Source organism: Medicago sativa, chromosome 7, assembly GCF_051527215.1.
Source record: "Medicago sativa cultivar Bolivia chromosome 7, Bolivia_mono, whole genome shotgun sequence".
NCBI lineage: Eukaryota > Viridiplantae > Streptophyta > Magnoliopsida > Fabales > Fabaceae > Medicago > Medicago sativa.
This window is the reverse complement of record NC_140755.1, coordinates 57,588,067-57,611,124: the sequence shown is the minus strand read 5'-3', so window position 1 is coordinate 57,611,124 and position 23,058 is coordinate 57,588,067. Positions and strand designations below refer to the sequence as shown.

The window sequence follows — 23,058 nt, the reverse complement described above, 5'->3', positions numbered from 1 at the left end:
ACCGAGAAATCATCCATGAACACCTCCATGCATTTTCCAATAAGTTTGGAGAAGATTGCTTGAACACACCGTTGAAAAGTTGTGGGTGCATTACACAAGCCAAATGGCATTCTTCGATAAGCAAAAATACCAAAGGGGCAAGTGAAAGCCGTCTTCTCGTGATCATCTGGGTTCATGGCGATTTGATTGTAACCGGAGTAACCATCTAGGAAGCAATAAAAGGATTGACCGGAGAGTCTTTCAAGCATTTGATCCATGAAGGGCAAGGGGAAGTGATCCTTCCTTGTTGCTTGATTGAGTCTTCTATAATCTATACACATCCTCCATCCGGTGACGGTTCTAGTTGGGATCAACTCATTTTTATCATTAGTGATCACCGTCATTCCTCCTTTCTTGGGCACTACTTGAACCGGGCTTACCCAAGCACTATCCGAGATAGGATAGATCATGTCGGCTTCAAGTAACTTCACTACTTCCTTTCGCACCACCTCTTTCATGTTTGGATTCAAGCGGCGTTGCGGTTGTGCTACCGGTTTATAGTTTTCTTCCATCATGATCTTGTGCATACAATAAGATGGACTTATCCCTTTCAAGTCGGATAACTTCCACCCTATCGCTTCCTTGTTGGCCTTGAGAACCTCTACCAACTTTGTTTCTTCATCGATGGACAAGGAGCTACTAATGATCACCGGTTTTGTACCATCTTTCTCAAGAAAAACATATTTCAAATTAGATGGTAAAACTTTTAATTCTACCTTGGTGTCATCAACTTTGGCTTCTTCCTTGGATTCTTCTTTCAAATATTCAAGTATGGCTTGATTAGGAAGAACCTCCTTCAAGGAATCTAGCTCCTTCAAACACTCTTCAATGGCACTTGCTTCGTCTTCATCAATAGCATTGAGTGCGTCCACCAAAGCACTCTCAAGGGGTGTTCTATTGTGCATTTGCTTCCGAGTAGTCAAGATGACTTCTTCGGTTGCATCCATTTTGAAACATGCACCCTTGTCTTTCGAGTACTTCAAAGCTTCTCGGATGTTGAAGGTAACCTCTTCATCATTTACCTTGACCTTCATGATATTATCATCAAGATCAATCATCATCCGAGCCGTTTGCATGAAATTCCTTCCCATTAAGATAGGCACATCCTCATCTTCTTCGACATCCATAACCACAAAATCAGCCGGAAAAATAAATTTATCCACTTTTACAAGAACATCTTCGGCCATACCTAGTGGTTTTGCAAAGGATTTGTCGGCCAATTGCAACATCATCCTAGTCCGCTTTATACAAAGGTCACCAACTCTTTTGGCAACGGACAAAGGCATAAGATTGATGCTTGATCCAAGATCAAGTAGTGCTTTACCTACATGTGTTGCGCCAATAGCTACCGGTAGAGTGACTCTTCCCGGATCTTGCTCTTTCTTAGGCAACGTTCTTTAAATAATAGCACTACAATTGGCATCGATTTGGATCGTCTCTTCATCGTTGATTCTTCTTTTCTTGGAAAGGATATCTTTCATGAACTTCGCATAGACCGGCATTTGCTCCAAGGCTTCTGAGAATGGTATATCAATTTGCAACTTCTTGAAGAGTTCAAGAAACCTTGCGTATTGCCGCTCTTTGTCTTTCTTCGATGGAGCATGTGGGTATGGTAAGCGTTGAGCCACCACTTGCTTCTCAACTACTTGTTTCTTCCCTTTATCTCTCCCCACATCTTTATTCTTCCTCTCCATCTCCTCTTGTACCACTAGATCTCTTTTTTGATTTTTTTCTTTTTCAACTAATGCTTCTTTATTTTTTATATACACTTCCTCCTCTATCTCTACACTATCCTCCTCGAACTTCTCTTTGTACTCCTCATTGACAACTTCATCATCCTTCTCTTCAACAACAATATCATCACCTACCCCTATACCTACTACTCTCCCACTCCTTGTAGCTATAGCTTTTGACTGCTATGCCTTGTGTTGCTCCTTAGGATTTGGTTGAGTGTTAGCGGTGAAAGCTCCCAATGGCGGAGGACCTTGAGCCATTTGTTGTGCTAACTGACCAACTTGCGTTTCAAGGCCTTTGATGGACGCGTCGGTGTTTTTCTGGTTAGCCATGGACACTTGCATGAATTGTTTCAAGACCTCTTCGGTGCTTTGGGAATTATTCGGTTGTTGGGGGTTATTTGGTGGTGGATTTTGGTATTGATTATTGAATGGTTGTTGGTAAGGTTGTTGGTAGAAGTTTGATGGTGGATATTGATAGTTATTGTTGTACGGTGTTCTCCAAGGTCTTTGTTGGTTTTGGTTGGCCGGATACCTTCCTTGGAAGTTGGAAGTACCCGGATTTTGTTGTGAGGTTCCGGCTTGTTGTGGTTGGTTAGGCCTTTGTTGGTTTCCCACATAGTTGACCTCTTCCCCTTCAAAAGAACCGGGTTCGGGACAATAGCCGGTGGGATGATCCCCCGTACAAAGTCCACAAGTATAGACTTGAGCGGTTCCTCCTTCTTGCTTGAGAGATTCAAGAATTTGTTTAGGCATAGCTCTCATCTCCTTTTGCATGGCTTCTATTTGTTGAGTGAGGAGCTTATTTTGAGCTAAGACCGCATCGTTTGCTTCTAGTTCCAGAATACCGACTTTCCTTTGATTAGGATTCCGGTTGTGAGAGGATTTTCTTGTGTTAAGAGCCATTTGATTAATGATTTTGACAGCATCAGCTGGATTTTTCATAGCAATAGAACCTCCAGCACTTGCATCTAGCATCGTCTTGGACATGTCTTGAAGCCCTTGACGAAAAAGATATAGTTGCATTTGGCTATCAAAACCATGCTTTGGACAATTCCTTAGCAATGATTTATAACGCTCCCAAGCTTCACAAAGAGTCTCACTTTGGCCTTGAGCAAAAGTTGTAATTGAAGTTTTAGCCTCAAGATGCCTATCTTCCGGAAAGAACCTTTCTTGAAATGCTTTCTCTAGCTCACCCCAATTTTCCATCAAAGAAGTTGGTTGATCAAGATACCACTCCTTAGCCTTCCCGATCAAAGAATGAGGAAACAATTGCACAAACACACCCTCTTCCTCATCTTCCTTCATACCTAGTGTACCGGCAGTAACATAGAAGTTGGTAAGATGTCTATATGGATCCTCATGATCCATACCGGTAAACTGGTTATGAGTTATCAAGTTTATCAACCCAGACTTCAGCTCAATAGATTTGGCATTACGGTTGCCAAGATTAGCTAGCCTCCTCGGACTAACCCACATAGGTAGAGCATTCTCATCTTCATTAGCCATGTCTACTTCTGGTTCACTCCTCGGAGATGAATGTGCAGAAGAATGTGAAGAATCACCTAGTGATATAGTATGCACCGAACCTGACGGAGAAGGAATAAAAAGTAAAGATTCCGGCTGAGCCAGCCTGGCTAATCTCCTAGCTTCCTTTGCTTGCTTTCTAAGTAACCTAGCAATTTTCTCAATTTCAGGATCAAATTGTAGGTCTTCTTTATCAACGGTACCTCGCATAAACAAAGTTCACCAAGACTATACCAGGTGGTTAGCATAAAAAATAATGAATGATATATGTGTATAAGTATATGCATGAAAGAATTTTGTGCAAAATTGACTTAACATGACAAAATTGTTTCAATACTTATGATAAAAATTTCCGTTACTCCCCGGCAACGGCGCCATTTTGATGTAAGATTTTTCCTACATGTCATATAACTATGTACACGTGAGTATATATAGGATCGTTTCCACAGGGAGTTACGTTTATTTATAAGCATTTTCACAATAGTTCACGTTAAGGGTTTGGATATAATTTGTTTGTTTGTAACACTATATCCATAGATTACAAAAGTAAAAACGAGAGGGTATCGAACTATTTCGCTTGCGGTATAAGATAACGAGCAAGCATAACAGCAGCAATCTCTCGATCGATTAACAGATTCTAGCTTTATAACCAATATTATTACAATCATTTCTACAATATCCTTCGTGTCCAAAGCAACATCGTTATTTCTAGGTTATCGTTTAAACATTCGTGTCCAAATCCCTTAAACGATAACAAAGTCGATCGGATAACTTAATCGACCGTGTCCAGCCTGATTAAGTATCCGAAAGCATTAAAAGCTTGATTAAAAGTAATTATCAAAGGTTCACAAACTTGTCAAGAGTGATAAAACATAAGATAGATTGTTATTCTAGTTCTAGATTCAAGAGTTTGTGTCCAAATCATCTTGAATCTCTTTGAAAGCATTAAAAGCAAGAATAACAACAATATTGAATCATATAGCTAGAACCATATATATTAAAAGATAAAAAGATTACATAATAGCTTGATTGTTACCTCAATACTACAAAGAAGGTTAGTTACATATAGACATGTAAACTAATGCAAGGAATGAAGGAAAGATGAAGATTCCATGCCAAGATCCTTGATGTCTCAATGAATCTAGGGTTGAATCTACTCCTTAATCACTTGCTTTGTGTTTCTCTCTATGAAATAGCTCTAACCTCTCTCTAGAAATGTATAAAATGTTTCAATGGAATAGTGAATAGTGTTAGAGAGAGGGAAAAGTTATATTTAAATGGGCTGAAAACGTGACAACTCGCGTAAGCGACTATCATCTCGCGCAAGCGAATCGCATAGATATTAAGCTCTGATCGATGAAGTCTTGCCACGTAGCCCTTAGCCTAGATGAACTTGAATCTCGCGTAAGCGACCTTCACTCGCGTAAGCGAATATGCTTCAATCTTTAAACCGCCTTTGAGTCTGGCTTGAGCGAACTAAAAGCGAGATGAGAAGCGACATGATTAGTTGTTCCCTGGAACTTTCTCGCGTAAGCGACTCATACTCGCGTAAGCGACATGCCAATTTCCATGAGCGATCTGAAAGCGAACTGGAAGCGAAATGATAAGATGCTCCCTGGAACTTTCTCGCGTAAGCGAAATGGTCTCGCTTAAGCGAGTTTTACTTGGCTTAGAGACTTGAGTTTTGGTCCTTGCTTGTCATTTTCTGCATAAATTGGGTAGAATCAGGCATGTAAAGCATAAATGGTATAAATACACAATTGAAAGCTTTTCCATAGATAACTTGCATAACAAGTCACTAAAAATGCCTCTTTTAACATAAGAAATATATTACTTTTGAGCACTTATCAAGAATAGATAACAAAAAAGAATACTACAACGCAATCAAAATATGATCTAAAATCTTTAAAGTCAACTTATAAAATATTGCACACTGTAACACCCCGTTTTCCCAACGTAAAAAATTTCATAATTAAAAATCAGAGTATTTCACTTTAAACGGAATGCTACACTTCTTAAAAATTCATAAACTGAACGAATAACAATTTATTCTTCAAAATCATTTAACATAAGTAATTCAAAACTTCGCAGCGGAATTAGTTCATTCAACATAAAAAGTCTTTGGCACGTAGGCCTCATCAGAAAATCTCATAAGTCTTAGTTCAATATTTATTCATAAAAGTTCATAAACAATACGTAAGGAATAGAAGTAAAGCCAAGTCCCATCCTGTTACGTATCAGAGCACCTAGACACACATGTGAGGAGTCCACTCACGACGCCTCTAATCTTGATTACCTGCAAGTTACCCATACGAAGAGCAACATTTCCAAGCAGAGGGGTGAGATTTCTCAAACAATAATATTAAGCATATAAATCATATAAAGTACATTCAACAACTTAAACATCTTATAATCCATTAATCATATCTAACAACTTAAACTTCCTTAACTAGTGTCATTATCTTCTTATATTGGTCGTAAAACTATCTTAATACTAATCATAAACATCTTCATATATTATCAATTACTAATCTTAACATCATCATATAACATCAAATAATAGTCTCCAACAATCATCACATAGCATCAATATTAATCACAAACGTCACCACATTTCATCAAACATTATTTATAAGCATCAACACCTAATATCAAATATAATCATAAGCATCATCATGTAATTTCACATAAGTTTTATTATCAAAACATAGCATTACCGAAAACAACTTCATAATCAAATTCGTAATCAACTTCATATATCAACATAATTAAAACTCACGTAACATCTTATCATAAATCATTCGTCTTCATTCATCATAGCACTTCATTAATAACTTATCAACTTGACATCTTAACAACTTGACAACTTGACATCTCAACATCTTAACAACTTCGACTCGACTATGCAACTTCTACTTCTCAAATCATCTTAAATCATCTTAGACATCTTCATTATGCATGTGGTACCACCAGGGCATTAAGCCCTCTTCTCTAAGGTCATAAAGGACATGTCGGGCATTAAGCCCCCATCTCTAAGGTCATAAAGGACCTGTCGGCCATTGAGCCTCCATCTCTAAGGTCATAAAGGACATGTCGGGCATTAAGCCCTCATCTCTGACTATGCAACAACACAACTCTAATGCAACGACATAACTTTCGTACAACTTAGACAACTTCATGAACTTCTATGACATCCTAACATCTTGACATCTTGACAACATAACATCTTAACAACTTGATGACTTCATAACTACTCGACGACTTAACAACTCTTAACATCTTAACGTCTTAACATCTTTAACATCTTATCATCTTGACAACATATGGATCACATAAATAACTCATGTCATATCATAATATAACAATATCAAATGATAATAAACAACATCTTAAAACATCATATTCATCAATCATAAACAACTTCATATAACATCGTATTTAAACATCAACAATAATTCACTATGTATCTTTGTAAAAACATAATAAATTATCCACAACATATTTTCATGTCAAACCAAAGCTACTGGAAAGATATCGCAAATATCAACAACTTTCATGTTTACAACAAAGATCAATTCAAAACAGAAACATATGAACAAAACGCAAAAACATGAAACAGAGAATGATGTCACCGTACAATTTCGCTAAGACCTCCCTGTAGTATTTTCATCATACCTCAAAGACCAAACATCATTTTCACGTCAAACCAAAGCCACTAGAAAGCTAACAAAATTATCTAAAAATTTCATGTTTACGCCTAAGACCAATTCTGTACTGATCAATACCAGTTTTCATTTTAAATTCGGAAAAGTTGTGCTGAAAGTCCATAAAAATTCACTGTGACCTACGTGCAGTAATTTGACCATAACTCAAGTTCCATAAATCGTTTTAACGTGAGACCAACGACATTAGAAAGCTAACATCCATACCTACAACTTTCGTGTTTACACCTAAGACCAATTCATCACCGATCAATACCAGTTTTAATATCAAAATTCGGGCAGAATGGAGATTTTCTCCAAGTTTCATCTAATCTCATGGTTCTAACCTCAAAACTACTTCCAATAATCATCCTATGGATTATCCAAGGTCTGTACACAATTTCTACATCAATTCAACAAGTTTTCATTATCTAATCATCAAATCTCTCTCAAAACCCTAATTCTCAAATTCTCACAAACTCTCCCCAACTTGTTAGATGTAATCTAATGATTTAACAACTTAATATTAATGCAAGATAGTCTCACCCTCACCTTAGATTAATTCCTGAATCAGCAGCAGCGTTCTTCTTTCCTAAGGTATTCTCATCTTCTCTTGACTTTTCTCTTCTCTTCTCTCTTGTTCTCCTCTTTTCCAAAAAGCGGTTTAAGGTAAATTATTTCCAACCTAAGCTTCTCTATTTATAATACTAAAATATTCTTCTCAAATCTATTTAGGCCCAACAACTTATTCTTCTTTCTATTCTAACCCCCAAATCCACTCACACTAATAATCCTCATATTCTAATAAATAATATTTCTCTACTAAATATATAATAATACACCAAATAACAAATATATATCTATAACGATTAACAAATATATTATGCTAGTAAATACCAACATATAACATAACAAAATATCACTCAACAAAATATATTAACTAAATTATAAAAAGACATTTAATCTCAACAAATCATATATCCCTCATATACATCATATAAATATATAAATATATTCTAAAACTAATTAAAATAATTAAATAAAAAGGAGGGCGTTACACACACCGTATTATTTACTCAAATAGAAGCATATAAAGTATAAAAGAAACAAATGCATATAAATATTTGTTTATGTAGATATAATTAAGTACATAAATCTGCAACATGTGCAGTGCAAATATGTATCTCATATTAGCATATAAAAAACAAATATTTTATAGAAATACAAAATTAATGTTCATATTTAAAAAATACTCACGAGTTTTCAAATTTTTATCATATTGAAACATAAAAATTTGTTTTCGCAAATATAAGTACACAAAATATCATACTTTGTTACCCCACTTTGTGTGTATTTTATGTACTTTTTTCTTTAAAAAAGAAAAAAAACACACCAAATACACACAAAGTGCGGTGCATATAATTAACAAATTGTTACATATAAAATAAAGAAAAATTTCACAAAATTACCCACATTGTCCCTTAACTTAATTTCACATGACAATTTTGTTTTTTTTTTATCTTTTTTTGCGTCATTTTGATTAATTTGTCCATTTGCATGTAGATTTTCAAGCCTAAAATCTAACATTCATGTAAAGGTACCTAAAATTAAGTTTTTTAAATTGTTTTTTTAACATGTGCAAATTTTGTACATAGATGGCTTTGTTGTATCACATAATTATTGATGGCACATTTTTTGTTTATTTCGGAAAGAAAGTTTCCCGTTTCACTGCAATATTTTATCAAACACATAGTATGCATATCTAAAACTGAAAGAGAACAACATAAAATTTGAATTGATTAATAAATTAAATTAGAAATCTTCACTTCAAATACCAATATAAAAAATTAATGCTTACTTGGGCAAGAGGGTCATCTTTTGAGAGAAAGCTTCGAAGATCCAATTGCTCACTAAAATATTTTATCAAGCATGTCATGTGCATATCTAAAACTGAAAACTAAAAAGATAACATTCAAAGTGATTACTAAATTAAACTCAGTGAGTGATTGTGATAAAGGTGATTGAAACACATGCATGGAAAAGAACCGTATAACATGGAAAGGATGATACATACATGTCAAACATTGCACTGCAAGCCATGTGTCAATGTTCCAATGTATCAGTAGTTTCCGTTTAAATTTTGTGATGTACTTCAAATAAATCATAGGATCCATTGTGAATATGTTTTACAAATATTAATAAACAAGCGTTTTTCTCAAAAGAAAACACGATTGTTGCAAGTTATTGTGATTGACATAACTTAAAGCCTTGAACGAGGAAGAGCATCCTCAAAGAAGGGAGGATCTCAAGGCTTCTGCTTTTAAGCGAAACAAAACTCTAGCATTTGTCATGGCACCCGCCTGAAGGGCTAGCCACCCAAAAGTATAGTGTCTCGCCCCTAAACGCTCAAAAGGGGGAACTAAGCCTTGTCGGACGTGTTCCCCCGGACGACCAAAGAAAGCTCAAAGCGCGCGGCATGAAACAAAATGCATCAACGCAGGGAAAAAGAGCGAGGCGCCGGATAACCCTCCCAAACGTGGCATGAAATGAAAATGCATAAACGTGAAACATGGCATGAAATAAAATGCGAAGACACGAAGAGTTAGAGGGAAAGCACAGGTGGAATGGAATCCACAACAACTGAACGAGAAGGGGCTCTTAAGCTTCTTTTCTTTAAAACTTTCAAATCAATTACAAGAGGAGCCGCCATAGCGAAAATCACATGAAATTACAAAGGTGTAAAAAAAGGTCTTAAGCTTCTTTTTATTAAAACGCTCAAGGCGATTACAAAGGAAGCTGCCGCAGCAAGAAATATACAAACAAATAATGTGGGGGATATACCTAATCAACCCTTGCCACCAGCGGGAGTTGCATCTGGCTATAAACAAGCCTAATTTAGAGCAAACCAGACAAAGTCAAGTAAAGCACCCTCAGCCAGGAAAAGAATCAAATCCTTTAACACCCGAGAGGCAACCCGCTGGGAGATACAAAACTCACGAGGAGGAAGCCTAGTGCCATCAAACTCAAGGATCCAGGATCTCGGGCAAAGGCATCGCAGAATCCCTGTCTTTGTCACAACATCCGCAATTTCTACCGTAGGCTCTCGCATCAAACCGAACGGCCCTGGGTAATGGGAGGAAACACGGCAAGCCCTTCATCTCAACCACAACACCCTTGATCTTAACTTAAACTTCTCGGAGAAGAATAACGATCTTGCTCGAAACCGCCCGATCTAACGCAGATTTGGCAAACGTTTTGACCAGTTTAGTTTTCTCATTCCCGCTACATGTCGCTGTAACAAGTGCACCAAACCAATCCCCATGAAACACATAAGGAATATCCATCTCTCATTCAACCAAAATGATGAATAAAAAGAAAACTCACAAGAAAGAAGAAGAAACGTTTTTCGGAAACACGTCAAGGAAAAATGATTAATGCAAGAAAAACAAGAAGAAACTCCCCTTAAAATAGCCCTTGAAGTTGTTCGAATCAACGGACCAAATGATGTGTAAACAGAGAGCCACGATCTAAACGGGTGAAAATAGCTTCGAGAAATGTGAAACGTAGTCAAAGCGAGGCGTGCGTGAAGCATTTTTCTTGGGACGCTTGGGCCTCATGAAATTGACACGTGGAGAAAGCAGATTTAACAAACGCTCCACTAAAAACGTTTCAGTTCAAGGCATTAAATGATTACTGCTCCCACTAACTCTCGTCAGGAGACACCTCCTAGGGAAACGGAATAAAAACTTCCCATCAAGCACATCGAGCGCCTTAAAGTCATTGCGCCTTAAAGGTATCAATGGCTTGGGGGCAACTATTCTGGACCGATCAGAAGATCAATCATACGTTACCACATGGCATAACTTACACCGCCTTAAGGCTCCACGCCTGACGGAACACGCCGGCTCAAGCGCATCGTGCCACAAAGAAGAACGCTCCCACGCGAGGATCACCCTTATGTGTCCTCTAACCGTCCCTAATCACACGCCGCATAAACCGAAGACAATTATGCCCAACACGCTCTTTTCACCCTCAAGGGACGATTCACTTTTCACAACACTTTCAACACACTTTTTCTCAGTTCCATTACTGAATTTAGCATCAGAGTGCTAATATGCCTACAGGCACCTTTCGTTCTACCGCAAAGACTCAACACCGTCATACCAGAATCCCTTACCGTCACATTATAGCATTATCTGTCGTCGTTGCCACTCATCTGTTCTCACCGAACAGATCAATAATCAATTGTGCGTTTATTTATAATAATAATAATAATAATAATAATAATAATAATAATAATAATAATAATAATAATAATAATAATAATAATAATAATAATAATAATAATAATAATCACTTCTTTGAAAAAACTATTTAATTTTTTTTGCATACAACTATATAAAATGGAGCTACTCTTTTCTCAACAAAAAAATGGAGCTAGTCTTAATATTTTTTTCATTTGAAACTGTTTTTAATTTTTTTTTAGATCCTGGTTTTCTAAAAACTACTAGTTTAGAGACCCGGCGTTGTCCGGGTTAGATATAAAATAGTAAGTTTTATAAGTTTGTGTGCACGAATACACATGTAAGTATATTAAATTGAATTTATTTAAATTTACAATTATAATAATATCTTAAAAATATGTATAAATGATGAGATGAATGTCCAATGCAAGAATACAAAGTGTAACAAAATCAATAATGAATTAGTCCAAGTGGTAAGAGTTTTGGGTCCCTTTAAACATGTGGTCATGGGTTTGTTTCGTGGCTCATGCGTATGAGAGAAAAAAATCGATTGAAAGGGAATAAAATTTGTGTTTGGCAAACCTGAAAAAGGAAAAATGTTAGATGAAAAGAAGGTTTGGGGTTTCTGCTTGTGCTTAAAATATGCAAATATGTGATTAACAAAAATTTATTTATTTTTAATTAACATTTGCATTAGAATATGCTGCTAAAAGATAACATAATAACTAATCGAATTTTTTTTTTATCAAAAATTAAAACTAATCGAACCCTTTTTTTTCTCAAACATAAAAACTAATTGAATGATACATTGCTAAAAGATTAGTAATAACTAATTGAAGTTTATTTTCCTAAAAACAAATAAACAAATTGAAGTCTTTTACTCATAAAATAAGATCATACATGTAAACTTTGTTGAAAGTATTATGTGTAGTTTGTTGAGATATTTCTGCTACATAAAATATTAGAAATTCAAAAAAAATAAAAATAAAGATATTGAGTGCATAAGATCAAAAATTTGTTGAGATATTTATGTTAAATACAATATTGATTTTTAAAAATAGAAAAAATAATAAAAATATTGAGAATGAATGTGGAAGTGACACGTGGCATAAAAAACCTTACTATATATATATATATATATATATATATATATATATATACTATTGATTGATTGATTGATTGATTGATGTGTAATTTGTTGAGATATTTCTGCTACATAAAATATTAGAAATTCAATAAAAATAAAAATAAATACTGAATGCATAAGATCAAAATAAAATATTAGAAATTCAATAAAAATAAAAATAAATACTGGTGCATAAGATCAAAAGTTTGTTGAGTTATTTATGTTAAATAAAATACTGATTTTTTTTGACAAAAAATAAAATATTGGTTTTTAAAAATAGAAAAAATAATAAAAATATTGAGAATGAATGTGGAAGTGACATGTAGCATAACAAACCTTACTTTTTATATATACTATTGATTGATTTAGAAATAAGGACCTGAAATAATAGTATAGGTGTTATCATAAAATGATAGTATAAGTGATTAATAATATTAAAACGCTACTGGTGAAATAATAATATTTTAGGACCTGAAATATTATTATTAAAATCAAAACGCTACTGATTAATAATATTGAAACGAAAAGGACCTGAAAAAATAGTATATGTGATAATAGTATAGGTGATTAATAATATTAAAATGCTACTGTTGAATCGAAAAGAGAAAAAAAATAGTATAGGTGTTAGTTCAAGGACGTGAAACAGAAACAATAGTATAGGTGTTAGTTCAAGCACCTGAAACTCGTAGGTGTTTGTAATGGATAGTTCAAGGACCTGAAGAAAAAAAAAACAATTCGTAAACTCACTCGTAGGTGTTAGTTCCCTCTTATATTATATATAAAAATAAAAATCTAAGCAAAAGTAAAAGTAAAAGAAACAATAGTATAGGTGTTTGTCAAACCTGAAGAAAGAAAAAGCTTAGATCAAAAGAAGGTTTGAGTTTCAGTTTCTGCTCAAAATATGTGATTACGTGATTAAAAAATTCTCCTTTATTTATAGTTAAAAAAAAACAAACATAAGTCTTTTTTTCCTCAATGAAAAAAACTAATTGAATAATATGGTGCTAAAAGAGATAGTAACTAATTGAAACTTCTTTTCCTCAAAAAAAGAAATATTTAATGGATAGTATTGAAAGTATTATATATAGTTTGTTGAGACATTTTGGCTACATAAAATATTAGGAATTAAATATAAAATTAAATAAAAATATTTCAGGTCTTGAAATATTATTATTAAAATCAAAACGCTACTGATTAATAATATTAAAACGAAAAGGACCTGAAAAAATAGTATAGGTGATAATAGTATAGGTGATTAATAATATTAATACGCTACTGTTGAAACGAAAAGGAAAAAAAATAGTATAGGTGTTAGTTCAAGAACTTGAAATAGAAACAATAGTATATGTGTTAGTTCAAGGACCTGAAACTCGTAGGTGTTTGTAATGGATGCCAACAACAATAGTTCAAGGACCTGAAGAAAAAAAAAAATCAGTAAACTCACTCGTAGGTGTTAGTTCCCTATTATATTATATATAAAAATAAAAATCTAAGCATAAGTAAAAGTAAAAGAAACAATAGTATAGGTGTTTGTCAAACCTGAAGAAAGAAAAAGCTTAGATCAAAAGAAGGTTTGAGTTTCAGTTTCTGCTCAAAATATGTGATTACGTGATTAAAAAATTCTTTTTTATTTATAGTTAAAAAAAAACAAACCGAAGCCTTTTTTTCCTCAATGAAAAAAACTAATTGAATAATAAGGTGCTAAAAGAGATAGTAACTAATTGAAACTTCTTTTCCTAAAAAAAAGAAATATTTAATGGATAGTATTGAATGTATTATATATAGTTTGTTGAGACATTTTAGCTACATAAAATATTAGGAATTAAATATAAAATTAAATAAAAATATTTCAGGTCTTGAAATATTATTATTAAAATCAAAACGCTACTGATTAATAATATTAAAACGAAAAGGACCTGAAAAAATAGTATAGGTGATAATAGTATAGGTGATTAATAATATTAATACGCTACTGTTGAAACGAAAAGGAAAAAAAATAGTATAGGTGTTATAGTTCAAGGACTTGAAACAGAAACAATAGTACTATATAGGTGTTAATTTAAGGACCTGAAACTCGTAGGTGTTTGTAATGGATGCCAGCAACAATAGTTCAAGGACCTGAAAGAAAATAAAAAACAATCGGTAAACTCACTGGTAGGTGTTAGTTCCTTCTCATATTATACATAAAAATAAAAATCTAAGCATAGATGAAAGAAACAATAGTATAGGTGTTTGTTAAACCTGAAGAAAGAAAAAACTTAGATTAAAAGAAGGTTTAAGTTTCTGCTCAAAATATGTGTTTACGTGATTAAAAAATTCTCCTTTATTTATAGTTAAAAAAAATCGAAGCCTTTTTTTCCTCAATGAAAAATACTAATAGAAACTTCTTTTCCTAAAAAAAAGAAAGAAAAAAAATAAAGGAAGTTATAATGGATAGTATTGAAAGTATTATATATAGTTTGTTGAGATATTTTGGCTACACAAAACATTAGGAATTAAATATAAAATTAAATAAAATATTTAGTGGATAAGATCAAAAGTTTGCTGAGATTTTTATGTCAAATAAAATGTCAAATAAAATATAGAAAAAAATATAAAAATATTAAGAATAAACGTGGAAGCGACACATGGCATAAAAAACCTTACTTTATATATATACTATTGATACTATTGATTGGTTGATTGATGTGTAGTTTGTTGAGATAAAAAATATTGAGTGCATAAGATCAAAAGTTTGTTGAGATATTTATGTTAAATAAATTATTGGTTTTTAAAAATAATAAAAATATTGAGAATGAATGTGGAAGTGACACGTGGCATAAAAAACCTTACTTTATATATATATATACTATTGATTGATTGATTGATGTGTAGTTTGTTGAGATTAAAAATACTGAGTGCATAAGATCAAAAGTTTGTTGAGATATTTATGTTAAATAAAATATTGGTTTTTAAAAATAGGAAAAATAATAAAAATATTAAGAATGAATGTGGAAGTGACACGTGGCATAAAAAACCTTACTTTATATATATACTATTGATAACAAACATATATAAATACTTTTTAAAAAAAAAATTAAGCTCTAACTAACGGTCGCATAAAGCTTGTTTGTACTGATTATTATAAAAACATTCAATCATTTAAAGCTTTTGTTTTACATTTTATAAACAATCAGGTGATTATTTATAATAATAAAATTCATTTTTAAAATAGAAATTAGTTTATTTAATAAAATTCTATAAAATGAATTCTTTGCTACAAAAGCACTTCAATCTTTTGACAATTATTTTTTATTCTCCTCTAGATATGATAGTTTGCTACAAAAGACACAAAAAGGTAAAAATATGTTCAAATGTCAAATGATTCGGATGAAACAAAATTGTGTTTTTGGTGCTAAAATAGAGAATAAAAGATATACTATTGATTGATACTATAATGATTAGAAAAGTTTAAAATATACTTCTAATGAGTAGTTTGTTGAGATATTTATGCTACAAAAATATTAAAAAAAAATTGAAGAAGCTAAAATGAAATATATTAACGAAAGTAATGAATGTCATTATGAGTTTAGCTCGGTTGATAAGGACAATATACATAATATTTGCAAGGTCCGGTGTTTGAATCCGGACAACACAACAAAAAACAAAGTAATAAAATATATTAATTTTTTTTATTCCCCTTTAAAAGTAAATTAAAAACTTAAATAAAATATTTAGTTGATAAGATCAAGTTAATATATAAAATTTGTTGAAATATTTATGCCAAAAATAAAATATTCATTTATTTAAAGAAAATAAAATAAAATATTAGTTTTAGAAAATAATAAAAATATCGAAGAATAAAAAATATCTTACTATATATATATATATATATATATATATATATATATATATATATATATATATATATATATATATATATATCGATGAGGTTTTGATTGTTACATTAGGGTTTTGGCCTCCATCAGAACGTACTACGTTTTCCCGTCAATCTTCTTCAGAAACCCTCATTCATTCACCACTCTCAACTTACAAAACAAAACACTCACGTTCCTGTTAAGTTCTTTTGACCCTTTTTCTCAATCGCTTTTCAACCTCAATTTGATTACCATGATTTCATGACTTAGCTATAGAATTGTTTCCAACCTCAGATTCTTAACGTATCAATTTTGTTTAGAACTCTGGTTTTAGATTAGGGTTAGAGTTTTGAAATATGTCACGATCAATCCCAACCGAAGATAGGATAAGCGCATTACCGGATCCCATTATATATCACATACTTTCATTTCTCCCAACCAAACACGCCGCGGTCACAAGTGCCCTCTCAAAGAGATGGAAACCATTATGGCTCTCAGTTCCCACTCTCCACTTCGACGACAAATCCTTCCCAAACTTCATATCCTTTCGCCATTTTGTGTCCTCTGTCTTTCTCTCACGAGATATCACACTACCCCTCCGATCATTCCACCTCAAAAGTGTAAAAGCTTCTAGGCACCGCCAGCATGATATTTCTAGGCGCCGCCAGCATGATATTTCTAGGCGCCGCCAGCATGATATCAATCGATTTCTTCAAGCGGCTGCGCAACGTGGAATCGAGAACCTCAAACTTGAAATGAGAAGCTTTTCCTTTAGATTTAAATTACATCCTAGCATTTTCAGTTGTAGAACCCTTGTTGTTCTTCATTTGGATGGGCTAAAAGTAAATGACCTTTCTCATGTGCTTGTGGATTTTCCTCTTCTCAAAACACTTTATTTGTGTAATGTAAATTTCGAAGGTGTTCAATGTCTCTTGAAGTTTCTATCTGGATGTCCCATTCTTGAGGAATTGCAAATACGCATATATCCGAAGGAGACTCTGGTTTTAGAGGAAAAGATTCAATGCTTACCAAATTTGATCAGAGCTGAGATTGATCACTTGTCTTTTAAGGCGAATGTTCTGTTTACTTTGCTTTGCAGGGTGGAGTTTCTGAGGGTACATTTTTTGAATACCCAGTTGGTAAGAGAAAATTTTTGTGATTCCCCTGACAAATGATACAAGAAAATAGGGTTTATTTGATTTCTAACTTTTTGTAAATCACAACAGGACACAGGTTACAGTTACACCCATTTCCCTACATTTCAAAATCTAACTCACATGGAACTTATTCTTTACCTTTGCGAGGAGTGGCAGTGGGTGATAGAAGTGTTGAAACGTTGTCCCAAACTTCAAAATCTTAGAATTGACGAGGTTTTGTTATTTTTTAGGATTTTCTTTTCTTTTTGCCTCAACAATTTTCCATCGATTTTGTATTATATATAAAAAATATTTGAATTGTTGACAGGCTATTGAGATTGAAGACGAAGTTGTGGGTAATTGGATGGATCCGTCAATTATTCCGGAATGCCTTTCAACACAGCTCAAAACATGTTCGCTTGAAGGCTTTAAATGCACGGAATTTGGGCTTCAATTTGCAAAATATATTATGCAGAATTCAAAAGTACTGAACATCTTGTCAATCAAGAGTGACTCTTCCATAGATAAAAATGCCAAGTACCAAATGTTAATGAAATCAGCTTCGTGGACAAGGGCCTCGACAACATGTAAACTCTTATTTGAATGATGGAAGTTAGGGCATAGTTGCAATAGTTCTTATATGTTATCTTTTTATATTAGAATCAGTGTATGCAATGTTAAGGTTTGATGGTTTTCAGAGGCATGACCTCTGTTTCATTTTGACCTCTATGTCATTTAGATTTTCAAATATATATTAGATTTCATCTATTAAATGGATGCTATATCCTTTTAACCTTTTCATTTTCTATCTCTTCGATGAGTTTTTACATGACTTGTATCAATGTATGTCATTTTCTGGTCATCTCAAGGACTTGTGGGAATGAATAATGGATATCCTAATTTGCAGTTACATAGACTAGAGCAGTACAACGATATCATTCTCATTGTGTGCTTCGCATGAGAGTATGAGTCATGTATAATATCATTCTCACTATGGTAGCTTTTATAATTTAATCACTAATTATTTCTAATAAATTCTTTCATCTACTTGCTATGGTAATTGGAATCAAGGCCTATCAATGAATATCATTTAGGTTGCTAAGCTCCTTTGTTAACATTATTGCGGAAAGGTAAAGTAAGAAGAGAAAGGAATTATTCTTTACTTAAATATTTTACTCTCTAATTGAGCTTTTTGTCAGTACTATGCAAATGTTTTTGCAGTATTAGATTAGTTGCATTGCATATAATGGATTTCTGAATTACTAGAGAGATATTTGACTTTGAGGTTGGAAAACAAACCTCAATGATCTTCAAAAGTTTTTTCTCATGTCATATTTGTTTTGGCAACTGACCAAATTATATAATCTTCCTTATATATAAATTGCATTTTACCACTACCATGGCCAATGCCGCAATGTAGTGTATGGGAAATAGAGAATCAGCAGATATTGTTAAGGTTAATGGAATGAGGAATGTTCAGTTGCGCCATTATAGAATGCCTACATGGTTTTGTCAAACGGTAAAGTGAGGAGTTATTCAAACAAAATTATGTTGAAGATTTTGTTTGGGAAATAAACCTCAATGATCTTCAAAAGTTTCTATATTTGTATAATGGTTGGTTAGGGATTGGTTTGAATTTTTCTATTGCTATTAGTGATTGGATACTGGTTTGGAATTTGGGTTGCATTTGATATTCCTGTTGGCTGTTAGTAATTGCATATTGTTTTGTATACTTATTGATTTATTGTATTTTGGTCGGCATTTTCCTTTTTCTTGTGTTTATTGCATATGTTTTTGGGTAGCTAATAATACACAAACATACGGGGCATTTTTGTTAGACACTTAACGAAAAATGGTATTACCTCCCTTGAGTATGTCAAAAGTGAGAAAAATATTACAGACCCTTTTACAAAAGGATTTCCCCAGGAAAGTTGTCTAGGAGATGCCAAAGAGGAAGAGCATAAAGCCATGAATAGAGGAAAGTATGGTGGATTCACGATTAGTGATCAAACAAAGCCATGTAAGTAAACATATAGATTTGAGATTTCATTTTCTGAGACCTTATAAAGATGAAATGATTGATCTAGTTCATTACAAAACAAATGATCAAGTATCAGACATCGTAACAAAACATTAGAGGGAACCTTTGAGCAACTGCAAGGTAGATTGAAAGTGTGTAAAACAGTGGTTTTGTTCTTCATTTTGATCATGCTATGCTTTAATTTTCTAGATGTTAGTGTTGCCATATACACCATTATTACATTAAGTCAGTTCATCAAGGACACTGGATGGTAACCTTACCTTAATTAGGCTTCGTCGACCCTGATAATTCTACAAATCGCTACATCAAAATTCAGTGACAGACTCAATTCACAATTCTATGGGTTCTGAATAGTTCTTCCTAAACCTTTTGCATCGTTCTTCCTATTCCAAAACTCAGTTTAAATATATCATGTAAACTGAATTTATGTGTACATACTTACCCTGGACTTTGCATTAACCTCATCAACCTTGTTTAATAATTCTACTTAATTTTATTTTAAGTAGATACATGTATACTCGGTTTAATTAGGTAACGTAAACTAAGTTTACATGTATCTACTTAAACTGAATTTAAGTTAACATCAACCTTTAAATGAATGTTTACTTAAATCTAATTAATGTTTACGTGCGGTGCACCATCAAATACTTGTAGCTTGTAGAGTGCATAACATTAACATAATTGTCTGATAAAAAAATTAGAAATTCAACATTGTTGAAAAAATTAAAGAAGAAATTCATTTAACTATATGCAATATATTATGGATGAAAGAAGTTTTGATTCACTCTTTAATCTCTCATTAAGATTGATTAAATATCCATAATTGTTTGTAGGTAAAAAAAAAAAACGTGAAAAAGAATCAGGATTTTGAGAAAATTTATATTAAAGGGTAATTTTGGCATTATAATTGTAAAATTTTAAGTAAAGATTGGTGTAACCAGAAATATACAGGGTATGAATAGAAAAATTCGTAAAGAAATTTTCCTCACATTATACGACACTGTTTGGCCCGTTGAAGAAGTGAGAACGAGTTTATGTCAAAAGTCACAGATTGACATCATACGACACCGTTTTCCCCTGCATCTTCTTCCAAAACCCTCCCTCGTTCATTCATTCACCACTCTCAAAACAAAACACCTAAATTCCATCTAACCTTTTTCTGAATCGCTTTCCAAAGGCACTTTTGGTTCAATTTGACTACCATGATTTCATTATTTAGCTATAAAGCTGTTTCGAACCCCATTTTCTAAACAGATCGGTTTTGTTTAGAACTCTGATTTTGGGTTAGGGTTTGGATTTGAGCTTGAGATGTCAGAATCAATTTCAATTTCAAGTGAAGATAGGATTAGCGCATTACCGGATCCCATAATACATCACATACTTTCATTTCTTCCAACAGAAAACTCTGCTGCCACAAGCATTCTTTCAAAGAGATGGAAACCACTATGGCTCTCAGTTCCTACTCTCCGTTTCAACGACAGATCCTTCCCAAACTACGACTCCTTTTTCAGATTTGTGTCCTCCGTCTTTCTCTCACTAGACATCACCTTACCCATCCGATCATTCCACCTCAATTCTTTACTTCCTTCTATCCATCACTTCCACGATGTCAATCGATTTGTCTACGCCGTAGCGCAACGAGGAGGAATCGAGAACCTCGATCTCGAATTACCTATCATGCATTTCACTAGAGTCAATTTACCTCCTAGTATTTTCGGTTGTAGGACCCTTGTCGTTCTTCGGTTGTCTAAGTTAAAAGTGAATGACCTTTCTCAATTGGTTGTAGATTTCCCTCTATTAAAAACTCTTCGTCTATGTTATGTGGGATTCGAATGTCGTGAACATTGCATAAAGCTTATATCAGGATGTCCAATTCTAGAGGAATTGCAATTTGAATGGATATCTGTGGCGAATGACAACCAGTCACCTGCTTTACCGGAAAATTTTCAATGCTTACCGAATTTGATTAGAGCAAGCATTTCAGACTTGTCTTCTACGGAAATTGTTCTGTTTTCTTTGCTTTGTCGGGCAAAGATTCTGTATGTAGACCTGGTAAGAATATTATATGACTCTCCAATAAATGTTTAAAAGAAATTAGGGTTTATTTCATTTCTAACTTTTGTATTTCACTGCAGGGCAATTGTTACAGCCATTTCCCTGTGTTTCAAAATCTAATCCACATGGAACTTATTCTTGACCATAACATTCGTAACCATAACTGCCGTGGGAGGTGGAATTGGGTGATAGAAGTGTTGCGACGTTGTCCCAAACTTCAAAATCTTAACATTCATCAGGTTTTGTTCTTGTCTAAGATTTTCTTTTATCTTACCTCAACAATTTTTTACATATTTTTTTTATAACAAAACTATTTCAATTGTGGACAGGATTTTGAGAATGGAAATGAAGTTGTGGACAATTGGATGGATCCAACCGTCACTCCAGAATGCCTTTCAACACAACTCAAAACGTGCATGCTTAAAGGATGTAAAAGCATGAAATGTGAGGTTCAATTTGCAAACTATATTATGCAGAATGCAAAAGTATTGAACACCATGACAATTAAGAGTGCGTCTTCCATAGATATAAATACCAAGCACCAAATGATAACGAAATTAGCTTCGTCGACAAGGGCCTCAACAACATGTAAACTCTTATTTGATTGATGACAATTAGGGTATAGCTGCAATAGTTATCATGTGTGCTTTTTGTATTAGATTCTATCATATGCAATGCTAAGATTTAATGGTTTTCAAAGGCGTGACCTCTGTTTCATTTTGACTCTGTCATTTAGATTTTCAAATGTATTGGCTTTCATGTATTAAAGGTATGTCAGATCCTTTCAACCGAGTCGTATTTTATCTCATTGATGGTTGTTTACATCTACACCATCATCATTAGCTCTTAGAATTTAATCACTATTTGCTTCTCTTGAATTCTGTCATCAACTTGCTATAGTAATTGGAATCAAGGCCTACGGCAATTGGGACTCTGTTTTTTTTTTTCCCACTGGTTTTAATATGTAGTATCAATGAAAATTATTAACATTATTGACGAAATATAATGAAAGATGAAGATAAATGAAATATTTTACTCTTTTATATAACCTTTATTTATTGACATTTTTTTAATAAATTATGTGTTGTTGAGCTTTGTGTAATTGAGTTTTTCGTCAGTACTATGCAAATGTTATGGCAGTATTATGTTGTTGTGTTTCATGTATATTTTATAGTTACTAGAGATATGTTTGAATTAGTTTTTGTTTTTTCTCGCAGATGCTATTTGTTTTCGTAATTAACCAAATTATATAATCTTTCTTATCAATCTCCTTGTACAACTACCATGGCCTATGATATGAAATGAGGCAGGGCATGGGAAATAGAGAATCAACACATATTTTAGGGTTGATAGAATGAGGAATATTCAGTTGCACGATAATAGAATGCCTATACGGCAGTGAAAACGGCAGACGAAACAGAAAATTTAGTTTTGGGGAGCTAGAAAATGTTTAGACAAGGGTGAGTAGGACTGTAGGAGCTATGCAAATAGATTGTGTCGAAGGTTTTGTCCCTTTGGGTTCGGGAGGCTGGCGAACGAACCTTAGTGATCCTCAAAAGTTTGCATTTTGCTATTGCTATTTGAAAACTGAGTTGGTAT

At 33.3% G+C, this 23,058-nt stretch overlaps 2 protein-coding genes across 2 annotated transcripts; both read left to right on the top strand.

Annotated features, from left to right (window-relative positions):
* Positions 1–16,448: 16,448 nt before the first annotated feature.
* Positions 16,449–18,086, top strand: LOC146907075 (FBD-associated F-box protein At5g56380-like). Its single transcript, XM_085729607.1, has 3 exons — positions 16,449–17,342; positions 17,454–17,597; positions 17,692–18,086. Exons 1-3 carry the CDS (start codon positions 16,584–16,586, stop codon positions 17,968–17,970), a joined length of 1,182 nt encoding a protein of 393 aa, XP_085585733.1. The 5' UTR covers positions 16,449–16,583; the 3' UTR covers positions 17,971–18,086.
* A 2,437-nt stretch (positions 18,087–20,523) lies between these two features.
* On the top strand, positions 20,524–22,337 carry LOC146907074 (FBD-associated F-box protein At5g56370-like). The gene is made up of 3 exons (XM_085729594.1): positions 20,524–21,456; positions 21,540–21,698; positions 21,789–22,337. The coding sequence occupies exons 1-3, from the start codon at positions 20,713–20,715 to the stop codon at positions 22,065–22,067; spliced, it is 1,182 nt and encodes a 393-aa protein (XP_085585720.1). The 5' UTR covers positions 20,524–20,712; the 3' UTR covers positions 22,068–22,337.
* The last annotated feature ends 721 nt before the right edge of the window (positions 22,338–23,058 follow it).